Raw genomic sequence first — 21,311 nt, 5'->3', positions numbered from 1 at the left:
GTCAAGGGATTTATCTTTGATAAAAATAAAAAAAAAATCCTTAGAAATCTAAGTGAATTGTTTCCACATATCTTACATTTACAAAAAGATATAAAAATGTTTTCAATGAGAAATAAACAGATCACTGATATCCAGTGATAACAGAAATACATAATTTAACCTCGAATCTGTTTAGATTGCATGTCAAGGCCGTGTCGTTTTATTGCATACACTCAAAAAAATGCTGGGTTGTTTCTGTAAACAAATTGTTGGGTTGATTGTGCTGGGTCAAAAAGTTGGGTTGTTTGGGGTACTGTAAACACATTATTGGGTTGCTCATGCTGGGTAAAATGATTTGTAACGGGGTCATTCACAAATAAACAGTTGGTTTGGTTATTTTGACCCAGCAACTGGTTTATTACTTCATTCTTTGCGGAACTTTCTGGATTCTTCACTTCTGACTGGAGGAGGCACGCACTCGGAGCGCGCATTGTTTTATGGTAAGTTAAATGAATGTTTACCTATATTTCTAATAAGTTGTGGTAACAGCAAGCTAATTTCACTGTTCAACATACAGTCTTTGATATGGAAGTGTGAGGGGTAACGTATTTATTCTGTGAAACATTAAATAGACACTGCTAGCTGGTTAGATTTTTTGACAAAATGCAGCATCCTTAAATCCTTAGTTGTAAACCTGCTAGCCTATATATGCAGCCTTTTTGAAATATGCTGTTTAAATGGTAAATTAATCACGTAATTATTATCGTATTCATTGTGGACGTTGCGTATTTAAAAGTGAGGAAAGCGTTTTGTATGAAATCCATAGGCCTACAAGCGCAGTAAGTTAGTCCCTCACAGGGCTCGAACGTAAATCGGCGGGAAATAGTGAGTGAGTTGTGTGTGGAAAGTCTGCTGTATTTTAGAAATACTCGTCAGAAAAAGCAACTGAGGTAAGTTCCAGCACAGTCTGCGTTTGTCTTCTGTAAAGTCTCTGTCGGACTCTGAACCAGAATCGTTTTTGCCAAAAAAAGAAAAAAAAAAGGTTTTTATATGAATGACGTGCAATCTTTACAAACAGCGTCAGAGGAAAGGAGAAATAAATCGATTTCATGTTAAGCGTTTTCTCGCCCTGAAAACAAATTACAAGTTGTTAAGATTTTAGGTGCTAAGACTATAATTTAGTAACGTTATTAAGACAGTGGTCATCTGCCGAGTGTGCCCGAAGAATTTCTGAGGCCAAATAAATAATGTTTTTTGCTATATTCACAGCAGCGCCATCTTTGCCATCACACGGGAGGCTGTGACGAATAGACATGCATCTCTAAAAGCAAGTTGTACTGCTATTTACTGTGTTCTGCTGAAACACTCAAATATAAATGTCTGAGAAAATTTTATAAAACTCCCCAGTCAATATGAGCTGTGGAAAAATAGATCTAGGAGTTATATACAGCTTTTTTTTTTTTTTTTTTACTGCGGATGCCATTAAAACACGGTGAGTTTATCCTTTACAGCCTTGCTTTTATACTTGTCATGGCAATGCTCTGAATAAAGTCTTATAAACTAACAGATGACACCGATTTAAACGGATATGACCGTTGGCCGAAATGTCAGAAATGTTTAGAAGGCAACGATGTATTAAAAGCAGATTTCATCGTTTTAAAAACGATCCCCTTTTACACGGATCTGCGAAAATGATTTAAAAGGCTGTATGCATGCCAGGTCAGTAGTTGGCGATGTCACTTCGTCAAGAAACTCCCCATGTGAACACATAATTATCAGAAAATTATGTGCAGACAGGTTCTGTGATGAAGAGATAATCAGTGTTAAGAAAAGTCAGAAATGCTACTTTAGAAATATGAATTGTTATATACAGCATACTATATAGATGTTAATGCAACTTTATGTATTTTGGTCAAATTGTTTAGCTGCTAAAGAGGAGACAGCTTTGAAGGTCCTGCCAACTCTGCTTCCCCCATCCATCTACAGGAGAGGAGGAAAGGTCTTCAGACCCACCACAGAGGAGGCCCAGAAGTCATTTATTGACATGCAACCTGTAAGTTTTGCTTTAGTGTTTCTACTTCAATAAGGGTGGACGTTTGCACTGTTTGATATGCTTGATAACTATGAAAGTAATTCAGGGTTACAATATTGATAATTTACAATATTTATAATTTTGAAAGCTGCAGTCCATAACCTTTTTTTTGTGTGTCTCAAAATTTACAAATAGTATATAATGAGTGAGTACATCATGAATCCATTTTCCAAATCGTGTTTTTGTCTTATCCTGAATCACTAACGGTACACCTTTATAATAAGGCTTTATATTCAGACTATTTTAGACTGGCGGAGGAGCACAGTACCTGTGTGACTCGTCATAGACATAAAAAGAGAGAAGTAACTCCGGTTACAATGTTCTTCTGCAAAACGCATGCAGTTCTGTTTATTAACCGCTAGAGCACCAAAAGTTATGGACTGCAGCTTTACCCAACAAAAGTTAAGGAAAGCTGCAATTCGTAACTTTTTTTGGATACAAATTTTTACAAAAATCTGTTTTTGAGCAAGTACATGAAAGATCAGTGTCTTTTCCCAGTGTCCCAGTCACCTTAAAGGATTAGTTCTCCCCAAAATGAAAATGTCCTAATAATTTACTCACCCAATGCCATCCAAGATATCCATGTCTTTCTTACCTCAGTGCGAGAGAAATTATGTTTTTTGAGGAAAACATTTCTGGATTTTTCTTCTAACAATGGACTTCATTGGTGACCATTCTTTTTTAAGTCCAAATCAATGCAGTTTCAAAAGTCTTTGAAGTGTTTAAATGGGCTGTACACGATCACAGCTGAAGAAGAGGTTGTTATCTAGTGAAACGATAGGTCATTTTAATTTTTTAAAAATAATTTATAGACTTTTTACCTTCAATAGTTCGGACTGAGCTGATCAACAAACGGACAGGGAATTACGTCATCACGTTGAAAGGTCACGCCTACTATTCATATTCATCAGAATGTTATTCATTTACTATTCATATTCACTGAATACTATTACTATATATATATATATAATTGCAAATAATACTATTTGAACTATCCTCCTACTTATGGTCGCATTGTAAACAGTGGGGCGGTACTTCTGCCGGCGCCGGCATGACCTTTCAACGTGATGACGTAGTTCCCTAACTGTTTGTTGATCAGCTCAATCCGAACTGTTGAAGGTAAAAAGTCTATAAATTATAATTTCAAATTTTTATGAAAATGACCTATCGTTTCACTAGATAACAACCTCTTCTTCAGCTGTGATCGTGTACAGCCCATTTAAACACTTCAAAGACTTTTGAAACTGCATTTGGACTTAAAAACGATGGTAGCCAATGAAGTCCATTGTTAGATGAAAAATCCAGAAATGTTTTCTTCAAAAAACATAATTTCTCTCGCACTGAGGAAAGAAAGACATGGATATCTTGGATGGCATTTTGGTGAGTAAATTATTAGGACATTTTCATTTTGGGGAGAACTAATCCTTTAACTTCCCCCGATTCACAACGGTACATTTATAATAATGATTTATAATTTGAGCTGTCGAGTCCGATTTCACTGGAAATGTCTGTCTGTATACTAAGAATATAAAGCTATTATATCGCAAGTCAGAGTACTGGTGATGGTGCTTCATTTTTAGCTTGTTCTTATAGCAGTTATTTAGAATTTAAACCACATCAAGAAAATGGCTTCAAATGAACCAAACCAGTAAATGAGAAAACAAAAAGTACTGTAAGTAAACAACCATAAACAAAGAACAGAACATTTTACCTGAAGAATAACATTTACATGAGAAAACTATAGGCCTTTATCAAAGTACGTGTCGTCACATCTGGCTCTGATTAGTAGTGTAAAGGAATTTCCGCCTGGATTATTTTCAATGGACAGGCGCCAGTTTAAAATTTAAATTTACATGATACCCTACCATGCATGTCATCTTTCATTTTATTGTGTAACATTATCTTCCCTGTAGCTCAAACAGTAGAGCATTGGCGCTTGCAATGGCAAGATTATGGGTTTGATTCCCAGGGAAAGCAAAAACTGATAAGAATGTAAATGTGTATCTTGAAATGCAATGTAAGTCGTCTGCCAAATGCATAAATGTAAATTATCTAAGATGAAAATTATCTAAGCTTATCTAAATGATCATTGGTGCTGCCAGTCAGGAGATTAACAAGTGGGTTTGTGAGTTTTAATGTTAAAGACACTATCAACATTACAGTAATATTTAGACTTTTTTAATGCCTAAATGTTGATAATATTAGTCCAAATTATTCTTTTATTACCATTACTATAAATATGTAAATAAACATTTTGTCATATTTGGTAATGTTTGCAATACAATTTTTTTTTATATTTCCACCAAAAAAGCTTAACTAGCATGTCAGTTATATTGCAGCACTCTAAGTTATTGTGTGTAATCAACAGGTTGGGACCATGAGATGACTGGAGCATTGCTGCACATTCTGTGCCTCAGTGATGAGACAAGGGGGACATCACAGACCTCTGCCATTATTCCATGCCACGCCATTGAGACTGAGTCTTTGTTGGAGGCGGATAATCTTTGCTTTAAAGCTTTTTTTGTTTTTGATGTTCAGTACACCAAGCAGTGTCTCCCCACCTGAGAGTTTCTCCAGCATGCTGTATATCAAATTGAAGGAAAAGAGTCCTCCTCTGTAAAGTTTTTGAGGACAACAGTGGTTTCAGGCCCACATCGTATGAGAGTTCAAATTAGTTGTTTAATGACTTTTAATGCCTGAATATTTGGACAGATTTACATTTGTTATAAAGTCTGTGGGGAAGGGTGAATGTCAGAGGGTGTGTGGGTGGGGGTTGGGATGGGGGGGTAAAGAATGTATTCAATATTGTATACAAACAAAGTATTAAAGAAATTTATTGTTTTTAAAGAAATAATATGTTTTAAATTAAATGAGATTGAAATCACATATACATGGCCTCTGGTTTATTGTATTACAGAGACAATAATTATTTTACATTTGTAATATAAAATATATTTGTAACTAATGTATAAAGGCAGTGAGACAGGAAATAATCTATTTATTATTAAATAATAACTATTTATTTGACTAAACTATTTGTTTGACTTAACCCAGCAAGAGGGTTAATTTTACCCACTGGTTGGGTCAAATGAATGACCCAGTAATATGGGTTAAACGGTAAAACCCAGCACTTGGGTCAAACCAACCCAGCGCGTGTTCTGTCCAATAGTGACCCAGCAGCGTGGTTAAGGTTGGGTTATTTTTTAACCCAGCAGTTTTTAGAGTGTAAATCTCAATGTGTTTAGATTTAGTGGAAATCACATACTACACTTTTTTAAAACTCTTTTGAAGGTACTTTCTGTGCGACCATTTAAAAAGTATGTTCTATATAGTATGAATGTGTGCAGTGTAAATGTAACCTGGACGTACTGCAATCATCATGTTGTCATTGTCATGTGACATAAGAACATCATTCATTGCGTCACTTCACTGCCATTCACAAATCCTCTCCCAGGCCTCATGGGATAGAAAAGTGTCCACTGGATGCACACTTACAGCATCTTGCTGTAAGTATTAGGTCATCAAGGTAGTTTTTACGTTTTATGTACACTGTATATTTGGATGTACCACTCCAATCACATACTGTTTATCACTGTATGCAGCCCATCTTATCCTAGTCCTCAAGACTTAATTAGCTGGTTCAGGTGTGCTTACTTGGGGTTGGAGCTAAATTGCGCAGGAACGTGGCCCTCCAGGACCAGGATTGGACACCTTTGTTCTACAGGAACACCTCATTTCCTCAAGTTCTCTTGAATGATTCAACAAAACATCATCTGTCATACCCCGACTTGAATTCTCCCCAAATGTATTGGTTCATTTATTTATTCTCTCTCTTTCTCTCAGCACAAAGGTAAAAATTGTTTTAATCTTGTGTTTGGTACTGTCAAGCCCCCAGTACATGCCAGGGCTCTATTATTTAGTAGAATAGTGTGGAACAAAGAGAATGAAAGGAAGTGAAGGCCCACATGGGTGCAGCAGTGTTTATTTATCTCTCATAGTTCTTCTCCTTAGCTCAGGTGTTCGGTATGCAATGCAGCTAATGAAAAAGACTTGGCTGTTTTTGATCCAGTAAAGGAGGCTATTTATTTCATTTCTATGGGGGTGGAATAAAAAGCCTATGCATTAAAAGTTAGCTTTCTTGAGATAGTTCAAACCCTGGAGTTATGTGGTCTACTGTGTTTGGCGCTGCGAGAGGCACAGAAAACCCATTTGATGTGACTTGAAAGTTGTGTACGGATGCAGTGCATTCGATTGCTTTGTTGAATGGTATTTTAAGCAGTACTTTTTAGATGCGGGTTTGAAGAGGTTGGGGTTTCGGTGAGAGCTTTACCCTGTAAAGTTACCATAGTCTTCAATATTTAAAGTGAGAAACTATCTTGTTTGGACCTCTTTTCACCATTCTCTGAACCTGACGGAAATATCCCTTCAGACTCGTATATATTTGATTGTCTGTATTGATGTGAACCTGAATATTTCATTGAAGGAAACCAAAGGAGATCCCTCAGCTCAGCTTGGCGGCTCGCCTCGGCTCGCCTCAGATAAGGATTAGGGAGATGTTTAGATTTATCTTCTATTTATCTTTATCCAGCTATTTAAAAAAATAACTTTTTTTATTATAGCAGCCGTTGAAAAGACAGCTTTTACTTAGACATTATGAATGGTGTTTGTTCGAACCTAGCAGGGAGGTGGAGAAGCAAATCAGGTAATTCTTCACAATGAAACAAAGCATATTCATGCAAAACATCACTTAAATACTTAGATTTTGTGAGCATTAATGTGCTCCTGCCAAAAACATACAAGCTTTGTATTTTTAACTGTCTCGGCCGAGATTCTTTACACACACTGATTTAGAAATACTACCAATATCTCACACACACTTTATGATATCATATGTGAGTTTAAACGAAGACAAATATACACAATATATCAATAATAAATTAAATATACTTTTAAAGTTTATTATGTATTGCTGACTTGTTACGTAAGAAACGTTTTTGAATGCATGAAAGATTCCTCTCATTGTTATCACTTGTCTTTTTCAGCATTGCACTTTTGTATATACAAAGTTTAAACTTTACAAACTTTTAAAAACAGACTGAAACAACACTGGAAACACTCCTATTATGATGCTGCATAGTTTTATGCTGCTTGAAAACCTGCAAATTGTCAAAAATAATATGTGACCATGAAGATTTGTTAATATCCATTGGAACATTCAAAGCAATGACATTTTTAATAGTGTCTTTTTGCACTTGATATATTAAAGTGCCTCTATTATGGGTTATGAAAGGTACATATTTTGGTTTTGGGAGTCCCCAACAACAGGTTAACACGCATGCAAGGTCTTATTATATGCATTTATTTTTTTTCCTTTTTTGCTCAACGACTCCCAAATGGTTCGCTCAACGATTGATTTTTCCAAACCCCTCCTTTGTAACAGTAATGCTAAACTGTGGTGATTGGTCTGATGACCCAGTCTGTTGTGATTGGTCTACTGCATGCAGTGCATGTCAGTAACGGAATGCCCATCACCATTACTTCTGCTGCCTTCACATGCTATCGGAAATTTCCCTTTTCCCAATTGTTAAGTCATGATTACAAACTTGTCATATTCAACTGCTTTTTTGTTGGAAAGAAAAAAAATGTAGCATCCCATTGGTTGACAATCATATAAACATTCACCATGCTACATTCGCTGTTTGCTGACAATTCTGGAATTTCGGTCAAATACGTGCTTATTTTACTGCTTATAAAACATATTATTTAAAACTACATGCTTCAAACGATTGTTCATATATAGCCATTAAAGGTTTTGATACAGATTTATATTTGATTAGTATAATCAACCAATCAATATTATACAATACAATATTACAGTATAATTAATATTTAATATCAATATTTAATATGAATTAAAATTTAAATATTAGAACATAGAATTTAAATGTAATTTCAAAGAAACGTACATTTTCACCTAAAAAGATAAACTTTGAATGTTGGCTTAAAGTAAAAAAAGCCTAAAAGTTTGGAGGTTTTTAGTTCTTACAGATCAAGAGAGCGATAGATTGGTAGACAGATAGATAGATTTAGAAATTGGTGTATGAACTGCAGTCATACTGAACTGCAGTTTTACATGTACAGTAGTTAATGTTACTACAGCTGGAAGTGAACTGCTGTTGATTATGTATATTGTATTTCCAGGAGTACAATGCAAGCGTACTGTGGTTCTGACCAACACAGCACAGACCAACGGGGAAGGTTAAGTTTGGGTTTTGAAAGGCCATTAGTCATGATTGCCATGGTCATAGGGTTAAATTGGGCTACGGGACGGATGAGACAGCATGGTTATCTTCACTTGTACATCTCAGCCTACAGGTGGCCAGCACATTCATCACAGAGAGGTGACTGCAGCGGACTGATGCTATTAAGAAAGCAGACCCTTAGAACAGTTAGAACTTTGGCCTGGATATGGTCTGGCAGAGAGATTTTCTGCTGTCATTGCATTTACACCATTGATCATCCGGGCTCCGGCTCAGCTCCACCGTGTTTGTGTGAAAGTGTCTCAGTGTGCTGTGATACATAGCAATGGAAGAAAGAGAGAGAGGAGAACAGACCATCAGTGCTCAGCTCAGCTCATTTCAATCTCAATCTCCTCTTCTTTTATTTATTTTTATTTTTTTCATTTTGTCCCCTCCCCTCTATTCTGTCTTATCTCATCTCCTCATGTTTTTTCTTGTTTCTTCATGTCTCTTCTTGTCTCTTCTCATCTCAACATGTTGCTATAGAGCTGTTGTTTCGACTAATCTCTTTGCACCTTATATCAACTAGTCTCGTCTCATCATGTCTCTTCTTTTGTCATTTAGTTTACTGTCCCTTTAGAATTTCACACTGAACTCTTTCTACAGTATAAAAGTTGGTAGGCAGCAGAATTCGGAAGCAGACAGTCTGTTCTGTTGTGAGGGGTCAGGTTGAAGGGACGGAGGTTTTGTGATGTTTTCTCTTTTCGTCTTTTAGTTTTAGTCCATAGAGAGAAAACAGGGAGGTCTGGGCTTCTGGTTAAGCAGCTTTCAGAGAGTCTATGCTTCATCTGTACTTTGTAGGTGGTTCTGAGACACTCAGAGCACGGCTGGGGAAAAGGCTTGACTCGTGCCCGCAGACCACCTTAGGCATCTGAGCCTGAAACAAGAAGGTTGCCATGACCTGATTTCATTCACTTTGAGCATTTATTTGTTTGATCCTGGAGCTAAATGGGAAAAGGAGACTTAGTGTCACTCTCTATGGCCTCCTGTATGGCCCTGAAGCTACTTTCCCAAGTTCTTTGACTGCTTTATAGTCTCACATAAACAGACATTTGCACTTATCTTTTTTGCTCAGACCCACAGAATATTTTCTGGCACGATAGTTTGCCTGAATTTTTTTTACTTTCAGATAGACTTTGATCTCTTCTTTTGCGGCATCACTTAGAGGCACACACCGCACGGACAACATATTCCGTAATTCCAACATAATTCCGGGTCACACCGCTTCAGGGCAGCAGTGTTTGTGTCTCTCTGCCTGCTCCCTGGGTGTCAATGCGGTAAGCTTTTCTGTCCTCAGATGTGGGCGGGAGAAAGTTTTCCAAGGCCCGAGAGCATCATAAATCAAAACGTAACATCAGAGCCACGCAGCTGGGCTCCCAGGAACTAGGAGCACAACATGAGTTGCTGACATTTTAATTACTTTGTCATACATCTCAGCCTGGTAAGCCTATTTTGAGAGCGTAATTTATGGCAGTAAATGAAAACAAATATTCTCTAAACCGTCTTTCTGAAAGCCGGTTCTTGCCATGTTGATTAATGGAATATCTTTCTAGCCGTCTGTCCAGTGCCCGAGAGAATTAGGTTCTGTCCCCTTACCAACGTGTACGCATTTTGTTACATTTCAGATGGTTTTTAATGTGAACACACGCACACACACACACACGTCCTACTGAAATGGCAGGTAAACAATATAAAAAACGCCATTTTTCTTTTAGTTTTCAAAATAGAGATGATTAAAAGTATTAAGCATGATCGTCAGAGCCAATCTCAGCAAATTGATCTTTAGATTTGATTCTCCCATATTGGAAATGGCTGGCCGGTTAAATTGGTACTTTTTAGCCTGGTGGGTGCACAGCATTTTCAACAAATTGAAATAGCCATCCTCTTTGAATGTTTAGATTACCTGGGCTTTCCGGCACCTTTCCTAAGTGGATTAACATTTCACATGGCTCCTAACCTGCCTTTTTGATACATTGTGGGCTGATATCAAAGAGTCCTTAGGGATCAGAAACAAGCATTCCCATTATCTTTCCCACTATGCTTTGTTTACCGAACCATGAGCGGGGGGTCATTCATCTAGACAATTGTAATAGATTTCAAACTAGCTGGACTAATCATAAAATCACTTTATACACCGGTCACATCAATTCTGCTCACAGCATAAACCAGGTAAACGCTCGGGCCCTGGCTTTCTCCGCTGGCAGTGTTACACAAGATCACACATGCTGCTATTAGGCTCTTAAATCATCATGAAGGTGAGCTGTTAATGTACACATCAGTTCGGAGCCTCTGATGCTTGCCAAGCTGTTTCAGACAATGCAGATTTAATAATTAAAAGTCCATCAAGGCAGATCGCTCTGACCTTTCAAACCCGCCACTGACATCTGTGAAGGGTGCCTTTATTTCCCAGATGCAGCCCAGGCCGGTGCAGAGTCTAGAGACAGTGATGTAATGCATCTTTATCAGCGGCCGCCAATCTCCTTCCCTCGCAGAACCCCTTCCCCAACAAAGCACCAACTTTTGATGGATCTCTTTATGTTAATCGGCTCTTAATCATGAAACTGCAAAGGAGGACTAAGCAGGACTGAAGCTTGTTCTAATTACATGTCAACATTGCACGCCTTGGAAGCGCCAGCAGCCCTCTTGTTCCAATTCTGCAGCATTACATTTTTATTTACTTGTCTATGTACAAACATCTCTGCGATTTGACAATCTTTTGTCGGGATCTGTCTTGGAAATAGGTAATGACTGCAGCACTTGTACTCGCGGCGTGTAGGAAGACACAACAGGTCCCGCGGAGACAAACAACTAATCATAAGTTTCAAAGCATCCACGAGTCATGCTCAGCCTCTCAATGGCTTCTTCTTGGTGGTCACGCCTGAGCAGAAAAAATCTCTTAGACTGCAGTGATGTGTAATTGAGGATGTCATCAATTAATCAAGAAACGTGGGAGGAGAAAGACTATGCATGAGGAGGAGTAGGAGTCAGGGCTGGAGATATGCAATCTGTACCTGCTTTCATCTAAAGAAATGAATAGAAAACAATTCCATCCAGCCTACGTGGAGTCGTGAGTTATCAAAGCGCCATGTTCTCTGCTGGTTTGAGAGGGTAATTTTGCCTGAAAGAGGCACAGGGAAACTGGCACCTGAAAAAATCGACAGTGACACACATCTGTCACTTAATGTCTTTCCTGCAAACTTTGGATTGATGGATGAAGTATGACGTTTTCTGATTAATCATAAGTGCGATAGTAGTGACTCTGACTTCAGTCTACAAGTGTCTGAATGAGATAGACCCTTTTCAAATGTATGGTTCACTTAAAAATGAAAAATGTGCTATCACTTACTCACCCTCCTGTCATTCAAAGCCTGTATGACTTTCTTTTTTTCTGTGGAACACCGAAGAAAATATTATAAAGAAAATACTGTTTTGTCTTTTTCTTTACAGTTGCTGGGGCAAGGAGCTTTCAGGGATCCATAAGGTCACAAAATATCGATAAAAGATTTGTAAAAGGCCAAAATTGATGTTGTAATGCACTAAGACCTTTCCCTGAGTTTATGTGAAATAGTTCAAATGATTTGTTGATTTGTTCTTTGAAAAGAGGCAGCTCAAAAGAATATTTTCAATTATTATATACATTATACTTTACAGTGTGTGTGTGTGTGTGTGTATGTCTGCGTATAAACATACTACTGTCAAAATGTGAAAATTCAGTATTGTGTACTATTATTACAATTTAAATAGCTGTTTTGTATTTTGATGCATTCTAAAATGTAGTTTCTTGTATGGCAAAGCAAAATTTTCCAATCTATTGCCCTGATCTTCAGTATCACATGATCCTTAGATTTGGTGAATTTCTCATTATTATACCAGTTGAAAACAGAAGTAATACTTTATTTTAAGGATCTGTTCTCACTATTAAGTAGTTTCTTATAAGCATGCATATTCCTAGCATTGGCTGTTTATCAGTAGTTATAAATTACATATTAATGCCTTATGCTGCATGACCCAATTTTAGATCCCTTAATCGTACCCAATAACTAAACTTAACAAATACCTTACTAACTATTAATTAGCAAATTAGGAGTTTATTGAGGCAAAGGTTATAGTTTATTAGTTAATAGTGAGAATTGTTCCACAAACTAAACTGTGACCAAAATGTTTGTTTTTGATTTGTCATATTTGTCATGTTTTTATAGAATCTTCATGAGACTTCTATGGTCCTTTCTGGATTTTTCAGATAACTTTTCCTTTTTCACACTTTCAGTGTGAGCCAAGTCAGGGTCTCAATAAACTGCTCCCTCACTTAGATAGTAGCCTATAGGTTTATTCTCACCCACATCGGTATTTCTGTCTGTAATGACCCTTATCGCTTATTGATTCTCAGCTTGTGTCAGAATGAGTGATCAGGTACATTGAAAATGCTCAGGGCCCCATGAAATTTCTCCACGCCAGACTTGTCTCAGTCAAACCCAGGGCGTAAGCTAGTTTTATGGAACCCAATAAACATCAGTTAAGCACTAATTAAAGTAATGTCACTCAATTGCGATAGTGGCATTTGTTAGGAAACCAGACTAATTGTCAATAATGGTTTAACACAGCTGTATTTCATTTGCCTTGTTACTCTCCACAGAGCCATAACGTTGGAGAACCAGCTAGTGGTGCTTGCCACGAGTGCGGGAGATGCTGGAAGATACTATGTCCGAGCTGTTAATGAGAAGAATGGAGAAAATAAGACAAGCCCATCCATTTACCTGAATGTGGCAGGTAAGTTGAGGGGAGGACGAATCTCACTAGATCATTTCTATTACCCTGAAGCTTATGTCACATGGGCAGCCACTGATGTAACCCAGACAGAACTATCGACCAGACGTGGGAGTTATGGCCTTCAGCTTGTCCGCTCCCTCTTTTGTTTTTGCCCACGTGTTGTAGGCACAGTTGAACACGCGCGCTTCAGAAGCACCTGCAGGCTGGCATGCGGATGCGAGGCACCTGTAATTTCCATTCCCCCAGGGGGCCATTTAATGCAGAGCATTTATCAGAGAGGAAGGGCATCCGTGGAATAACACACAGAATCTGTTTGTTCCAGTGACACACTAGCTGAACATTGTTTGCTTGCTATTGTCGTAGCTGGTTTGGCAGGTGCTACTGAGCGTTGCTAGCTTTCACAATACTAATGTGCATGTCCCATTCATGCATACATAGCCAGTGATGATCCGTCAAAAGAGGCAGAAATGGCTGAGCCTTCTCAAAAATGTGTTTACTATGAAAGTTAGAACTGATTTGATCAAATAAATTGTTTGTAAATTGTCTTATTCAATTTACCTACTAATGTGCATAACTCTTATCCATGTAATGTTAAAACAGTTACTAACAGCATATAGGCTCCCCTTGTCAGTTCAGAACAATTGAAATGGATGTTCCACTGGCATAGTATAATTTGCTTCCATCCGAAATATGGCCTAAAAGGTGACAGGGAGTAGAAATTAAATTAGCCTGCAGCAGAAATAACCAGTCATTATCCGAGTACCCTTTCAAGCCAATTAGCTCTTCACTATTGCTTTAGTGCATCATCAAGCCTGCTTGTGGTTAATGCAAGAGGGGAAGAGAGACTTCTAATTTTAGGCAAAAGTGAAGATGAACTGCAAATTATTAAAGGATCTTAACCAAATGACTGACGACAAGGCCAGATATGTTAATATGTTCCTTAATAAGGGAGCAGAATCCATTCATTTACAAATGTTTAGATTATCAGATATTATTATATAAATAACATAAATATTATCAGTCAGTAAAATTGTTTCAAAGCTTTTGAAATAAGTCTTTTATGCTTTCCAAAGCTGGGTTTATTTGATAAAAAATACAGTAAAAACACACAAAAAATTGAAATAGTATTACAATTTAAAATAACGTTTTTTCATTTAAAATTGCATATAAATGTGTCTTAGCCGTGTGTGAACAACCACCCTACAATGATAAAAACCCATTCACTCCTTTTTTTTTTAAATCCTCAAAAAACCTAAGCTGTGGCCACTCCCACAAGCACTGACAGACTGTAATGTTATGCAGGAATGGGGAGATGAGGATACGCTGGTAGGACTTGAAACAGACTTTAATAACTCAAAAGGGCATACATACATGGGCTATAACACAGTGTGGAGGAGACTAAAAGACATATAACAGCAAACGCTAGAGACAGGGACACATAGGGCTTAAATAGAAGGACTAAGGAGATAATGAATAACACTCAAATAATCTAATAATAAAACAATGAGGACAGGAACAGGAAGGACCATATAAGGGCAACAGCGGTAAAACAAGGAAACACAAGTCCACAACACTGACATGACGCCCGCTTCCGGAAGGCATGTCCTCATGCCACATAACATCCAAGGAGGAGGGAGGACGGGTGCTCTGGAGGTCCCTCAGGACTCCCTTCTGCTCTTTTTAACACCTGTTATTGTATTTGTGGACCAGGAGAGACTGTCAGATAAATAGATTCCCAGAAATGTCAAACTCTGGACTCTTTCCTGAAGTCCAGGATGAGTTCTTTACTTTTTCTTGTGTTTAACACCAGGTTGTTTTTAGAGCACCACAACATCAATTTCCTGACCTTGTCACGATAGGTAGATTCATCACGTCCAGATATGAGTCCAATCACTGTTGTGTCATCAGCAAATATTATAATGTGATTGGAGAAGTGAGTGGAGGTGCAGTCATGGGTATAAAGGCAATACAGTAGTGGGCTCAGCATACATCCCTGTGGTGAACCGGTGCTGAGAGTGAGATTGAGGAACGGTGAAGGCCAAGCTTAGGGCCTGGTTCACACAGGACGATTTTAAAATTGTCGGCCGATTTTCCAAACCTGAGAGACCCCACACATGGTGATAAAAAATCACGGGTCTAACAGTTTTGGTCGTTCAGTGTGTGGTGTGCAGCCACACGGCAATATCAACACATCACACACGAAACCGATTTGACTCCCGAGCATTCCCAGGTAAGATGGGAAATCTCGCAAAATCCCTCGAGATCAAACTTGACTTCAGAGTAAACAATCATGGCGGACGAAGAGGATGCAGTGGCCATAGTTTGTGCTTTGTTTTTAACGCAAAAAAAAAAAAAAACAAGAAAAACAAGAAAAGGCGATGGTCAAAGAGGTGGAGACAACGCGAGCATGGACTATACTTGCTACATCATGATATGGAGGAAATTTGTTTTATCTCATAGAAATGTTGTTACGTACTACACAAATTAAAAACCTTTGAAATAAACGTTCATATATTCGTTTCCATGTACTCTGGTGGACTGCAGTTGTGGATGTAGTTATGCCCATCGACTTTATTTGTATTTGTTATATTATATACGCTGGCTTTTTTGATTTTGTTTCCCGGTACTTCCTCACCGCCTCGTCACCTCGCTTTCTGATTGGCTACACACCACAGTCCACAAGCTGCGTGATTGTTTGTCCTCGGGGGACACTACACACGAGAAGAAATCGGGCTAAATAAATCCAACATGTTGGATATCCCCGATTTGAGATCGGAGCGGTCCCGACGTTCTTCCGAGCAGAGGAGAGCGAGCAGTCTTAACACACCACACACTGCAGGAATATTTGATCAGATTATTTTACGATAATCGGAGCATCCTAAGATTGTCGGAAGGGGTGAATCGGGGCTAAAATCGGCCTAATTATCCTGCCGTGTGAACCAGCCTTAACACACTGAGGGCGGATTGTGAAAGAGTCCACAATCCAGGTACAAAGGTGAGTAGAAAAGCCCAGAAGAAGGAGTTTTCTGATAAGAATGTCCAGTGTAATGCTATTGAATGCAGAACTTTAATCGATGAAGAGCATCCAGACGTATGTACCTCTGTGTTCCAGGTGCTCTAGAGCTTTGGGGAGTGCTGTAGCAATGTCATCCTCTGTAGACCTGTTGGCCCTATAAGAAAATTGGTAGGGGTCAAAGTGGGAGGCAGGCTGGCTTTAAGTGAGTGAGTGAGTGAGTGAAGTGACATTCAGCCAAGTATGGTGACCCATACTCAGAATTTGTGCTCTGCATTTAACCCATCTGAAATGCACACACACAGAGCAGTGAACACACACACACACACACTGTGAGCACAGACCCGGAACAGTGGGCAGCCATTTATGCTGCGGCGCCCGGGGAGCAGTTGGGGGTTCGATGCCTTGCTCAAGGGCACCTAAGTCGTGGTATTGAAGGTGGAGAGAGAGCTGTTCGTGCACTACCCCCACCCACAATTCCATCCGGCCCGAGACTAGAACTCACAACCCTTCGATTGGGAGTCCAACCCTCTAACCATTAGGCCACGACTTCCCCACGACTTAATGTGCCTCAAAAACAGTCTCTCTAGACACTTTGCAGCACCAGATGTAAGTGCAATTGGTCTGTAGTCAAACTGTCTGCAGCAGGCTTCATAGGGATGGGAATGATAATGGTTGATTTAAAGCAGGCTGGTACGATGGCTTGTGACAGGATCAAGAGCCCTCCATGGGCTATACTCTGGAACAGGAGCCCTTCCTGGGCTGAGCTGGGGATCAGGAAAGTGCTTATGTGGTGCTGGCACTGGAGGGCTCTCTGGAGGAGCAGGCACAGTAAAGCCCTTTAGAGGAGCTGGCACTGGAGTGAGTTTTAGGGCTGGAGCCGACACTGAAGCAAGCTCTGGGGCTGGAGTTGACACTTGAGGGCGCTCTGGAAGGCGCTAACAAGGAGCAGGCACTGGGGACACATGAACAGTTGGCTGGCTTGCCATATTAATGTTCGGAAGGCTTGCCATATTAACTGCGGACTGACTTGACATGGGAACAGCCAGCAGAGGAGCAGCATTGCGAGGGTTTCCCCCTCAAGGGAGTTGGCGAGGGCGAGTGGCACAAATGCCCTCACAAAGAAGATTAGGTCTGGAATCACCTGAGCCATTAAGATAAACATTGACTGTTCCTCCATTTGGGCGCGGTGTATCTAGCAAAAAAAAAAACTGCAAAATAAACTGGAGCTAATGATCTAATAATGAAACAAATGAGGACAAAAACAAGAATGACCAAATAAGGCTAACAGGGGTAAAACAAGGAAACACAAATCCACTATACTGACACACGTATTAGCATATCTCCGCCCTCACCAAGTCATGAACTTTAATTTTCTCCACGCTCGAGCAGCTGTAGCGACAACAATGTCTTGTAAGCACTGCAGGTGTTTTGTAGCTGGATGTAAAAATGGATCATAAGAGTCATTTTCTCCAGACATCATAGCTACTGAGGACTGTGGATTAGTTTTGTTTTTTATGGTAACTATTGTAACACAGAATACACACAAAAAAAAAAACAGAAAAGAGGAGCAGGGTGAGCAGAGCTCATTATCATTTAAAGATACATGCATCGAAATGGCTCACTGTGAACAGAGCTGTTTTTAACAAGGTGAAAAGGGTGCTGTTTTACACGACCACTTACAGACATTTCATGAAGCCCCTAAAGAATCATACCAAATTGTGTAAAATGGGCATCTGATGCCCCCTTTAAATATTTTTTTAAATGTAATTTATTTGTTTGATGCAAAACTGAATTTTTAGTATCATTACACAAGTCTTCGGTGTCACATGATCCTTCAGAAATCATTCTAATTTGCTTATTTGCTGATCAATAAATATTTCTCATAATATTCACTGTGAAAACAGTTGCATTGCTTAATATTTTTGTGAAAACTGACATTTTAATATCCAGAATTTATTAATTATTGGCCATAACATAAAATAATTAGCCAAATAATAAAATCCAGAATAACTGTAATACAATCTTGGCAGTGGCTGTGTGTTACTTCATTGACCTCTGGGAAATGGCAGTGAGCTACAATTTGATGCGAGATGAAGGAACATGAAATTGCTGAGTTAACAATTCAAATGAATTATAAGATTTAATATCCTGATGAATGGAGTGCATTTAAACTAGTCTTCGATAAAAGGCTTTAACGTGGTTCTCTCTTCATTTGCTTTTCAACAGCCTCGGTTTTCAGATTATCACATCATATGATTAGCGTCAAATTTGTGAATGCGGTACAGATAACTTACAATTGTGCTCATCATAATGAGCGTGTATCAGTGTCTATAGCTCTGTCTGAACCAGTGATTTGTTAGGGTGCTGGTGATACTTTTTTTGGGCACTATTGAAATATAGCAGTTAATTAATTTCCCCTTTGAAGTGCTAATTCCCCTGATATTTGAGGAACAATAGTGTTGAGCCCAGATGAAGGGGTCTATCATCATGTGACTGCACTGTGGCATTTATGCCCAAAGTCTCATTCTACTCTTCCCGTTCTCAGGAAGTAAACAGGAAAATAAAGAGTATCCGGTGGGAAGCAGCCCCCCTGAAACCCTTTTTAGTTACACTTGCAGACAGCAGATGAAAGCTTCTACTGTCCTTAATGTGCGTTGAGTACAATTCATTTGTCAAGACTGCCCTTGTGGCATTTCCTGCTTTTCAGAAATTATCCAGCATTCACCTCAGAGCAAGTGCTATGAATTAAGTGAAGAAAAATGACCTCTGAAGAACCATGACCTTGGTCTTATTGTAATTGGCTGTTCTAGCTTGCTAGGGCAAGTGTCAAAACTCTAAACCTCCATATGAGCATACAGAAGGTTTGAGATTTGAACACACCCCTAACCCTAAGTATTCAATGGAATATTTCCAGTACCATTTATGCTACATTCATTACCTCAACCATACTCCTTGTGCTATTACTTTTTAAATGATTGTACATGCAGTTTTTGCCTTGTAGACAGTAAAATTGGTGAAGAAATTAAATGGATTTGCATTTAAAGACAGACCTGAGCCATAAATTTAGAGGCCAGGGGTGGATTTTTAAAGGCTCATTCACACCTAGAACAATAACTCTATTAGCATCCACGCCAAATGCATGATAATGTTCTGTTTATCCTGAGCATGCACTGCAGTTTTGTCATTTACCCCTGATCACTCTGTCTGTCAATGATTTTATCATTCATCAGCTGGAAATGGTGTGCTATTGTTATAGTTGTGGTGTGGTGTGAAGTGTGCTATTCTCTCGCCCACACCAATAGTAATTTTTTCTGCAGTAAATTTAAAAGTAATTCCAACAGTTTCTGTTCCTCTATGTTGTTATTGTTATAGCCATAGTGTGCATGTCTCTTATTATCTTAAAATTAGAAAGATCATTAAAACTTTATTGTTATAGTTATTGTCCCTTGTGTGAATGGGCCTTTTAAAGGTGCCATAGAATGCATTAATACAAAATTTCAATTGTTCTCTGACGTCTCCAGAGTGTGTATGTAAAGTTTTATCTCAGAATCCCCCACAGATAATTTTTTATAGCTTCTTGAAATTGCCTTTTAGGGTATAAGCCAAACGCTCTGTTTATGTGTATGTCCCCTTTAAATGAAAATGAGCTTGTACTCCGCTTTCCTTCCAGTGTTGCAAATTCTGTGTTTTTCCCGCAGAATTGGGCTACTTTAACACTGTTGCCACGGGTTGTTTTTCATGTCCGCGGGAGGGTTTCGTTGCAAAACCCGGCAACCCTGCTCCAATCTCAGAAGAGTGTGGAGCTTCAAGAGCTCATGCTCGCAACATACCGGTGTTACGGTGACCGTGTTACTGACCTCACACATTAATTCCATTAACTCCATATTCAGAGGCCTCTTTTCTTTTTCTTCCTAAAAGGTAATCATCCACCCGATCATAAATGAATTATTGTGCATCACACTGTAAAGCTTTTTGACATGGATTCCTATTGGTGGTGTCTCCATCAGGCTCCATGCTGTCGCACCCTCATTCTCCTTATTCTTCACACCTGGCTTCAGAAAGTTCAGCCTGGTTGAATAAGCCACCTTGGAGCATGTGATCAAGGCTGATTAACTGATAACACTCGGGAGCATGTTGTTACAGTTCAGTCACAAGAGTGGGACGTGATTTCAATGGGTCAATGTAAAGGATCACCTCAAGAGTCGCGATTTCAAGAGGCATTTTAAGGAGTTTATGTTGCTTTAGTAAGTGTGATTATTTCTACAATTATTTACGATCAATCCATGAAGATTCTTTAACTAGATAAGATAAGAAAATATTTCAGTAAGCCATGTATTCAGAATCTTTGAGAATCGTTTTGGAATTGCATTGTGACTGACTACTTAGAATGAATCAAATCTTGAGGGGCCTAATGATTCTTACACTTGCCCTTTAGTAGAGGCTGGATTTATTGGATCGTATTGTCTTATAATCGCGTGGATGTGGATCCTCTGATACAGATGATTTATCTGAGTTCAATCTACCTGTCGTTTTCCCTGGCAAAGGCAGCATTTGAACTCTCACAGCTGCTTGATTTATTCGAAAGGAAATAGGCTTAGACTAACCAGCTCAGTCATTATTTGCCATTACTAATGATCTCATTTGGAGGCAACTGTGTGCTTGGTTCTGTTTCATTTCTCCTGGCTGAAATAATAATCTGCCATTTTAAAACAGAGCTGGCACTTTTGCAGAGATGTGTCCATTGTGTGATGTATCAGTGTGGTTAAATGAAAATGAGTCTCACAATCGAGATGCATTTCTACAGGTGGCTTTCCAGGCTTGCTTTCATAGAACTTGGCAAACTTGTGCTGTGCATTCATAAAATTGCATGACACAGTAGGTACTAGACAGCAACATTATGCTGAAGCATCATCAAATGAATACTTAAACAAAAAATGTCTCTTAAGTACTTTTGTGTTATTTACCAGTAAAAAATATTGTAGTATCCTTAAAACAAGATTACTTATAAGTGACAATATATAGGACGATTTAAAAAAAAAATTAAGGACATTTTGATCCATAAAAAAATTCTGAAAATCACAGTTTTCACACAAATATTAAGCAGCAAACTGTTTTTAACACTGATAATAATGAATGTTACTTCAGGACCAAATCAGCA

General features: G+C 38.7%; 1 protein-coding gene and 1 long non-coding RNA gene across 5 annotated transcripts in view; both read left to right on the top strand.

The window, feature by feature from the left end:
- Positions 1–21,311, top strand: part of LOC113042536 (protein sidekick-1-like) — a 155,925-nt gene that overhangs the window by 26,260 nt on the left and 108,354 nt on the right. For all 4 annotated transcript variants that reach the window (XM_026201489.1, XM_026201480.1, XM_026201472.1 and 1 more), the window contains exon 4: positions 13,004–13,137. In XM_026201489.1, the coding sequence (XP_026057274.1) occupies positions 13,004–13,137 (134 nt within the window). The remainder of the gene's footprint in view (positions 1–13,003; positions 13,138–21,311) is intronic.
- On the top strand, positions 212–4,844 carry LOC113042578 (uncharacterized). Its single transcript, XR_003275595.1, has 3 exons — positions 212–479; positions 1,905–2,032; positions 4,440–4,844. It is a non-coding gene; the product is annotated as an uncharacterized LOC113042578 (long non-coding RNA).

Source organism: Carassius auratus, chromosome 3, assembly GCF_003368295.1.
Source record: "Carassius auratus strain Wakin chromosome 3, ASM336829v1, whole genome shotgun sequence".
Taxonomy (NCBI): Eukaryota; Metazoa; Chordata; class Actinopteri; order Cypriniformes; family Cyprinidae; genus Carassius; species Carassius auratus.
The sequence above is the reverse complement of the archived record's forward strand: the minus strand, read 5'-3'. Positions and strand labels throughout refer to the sequence as shown.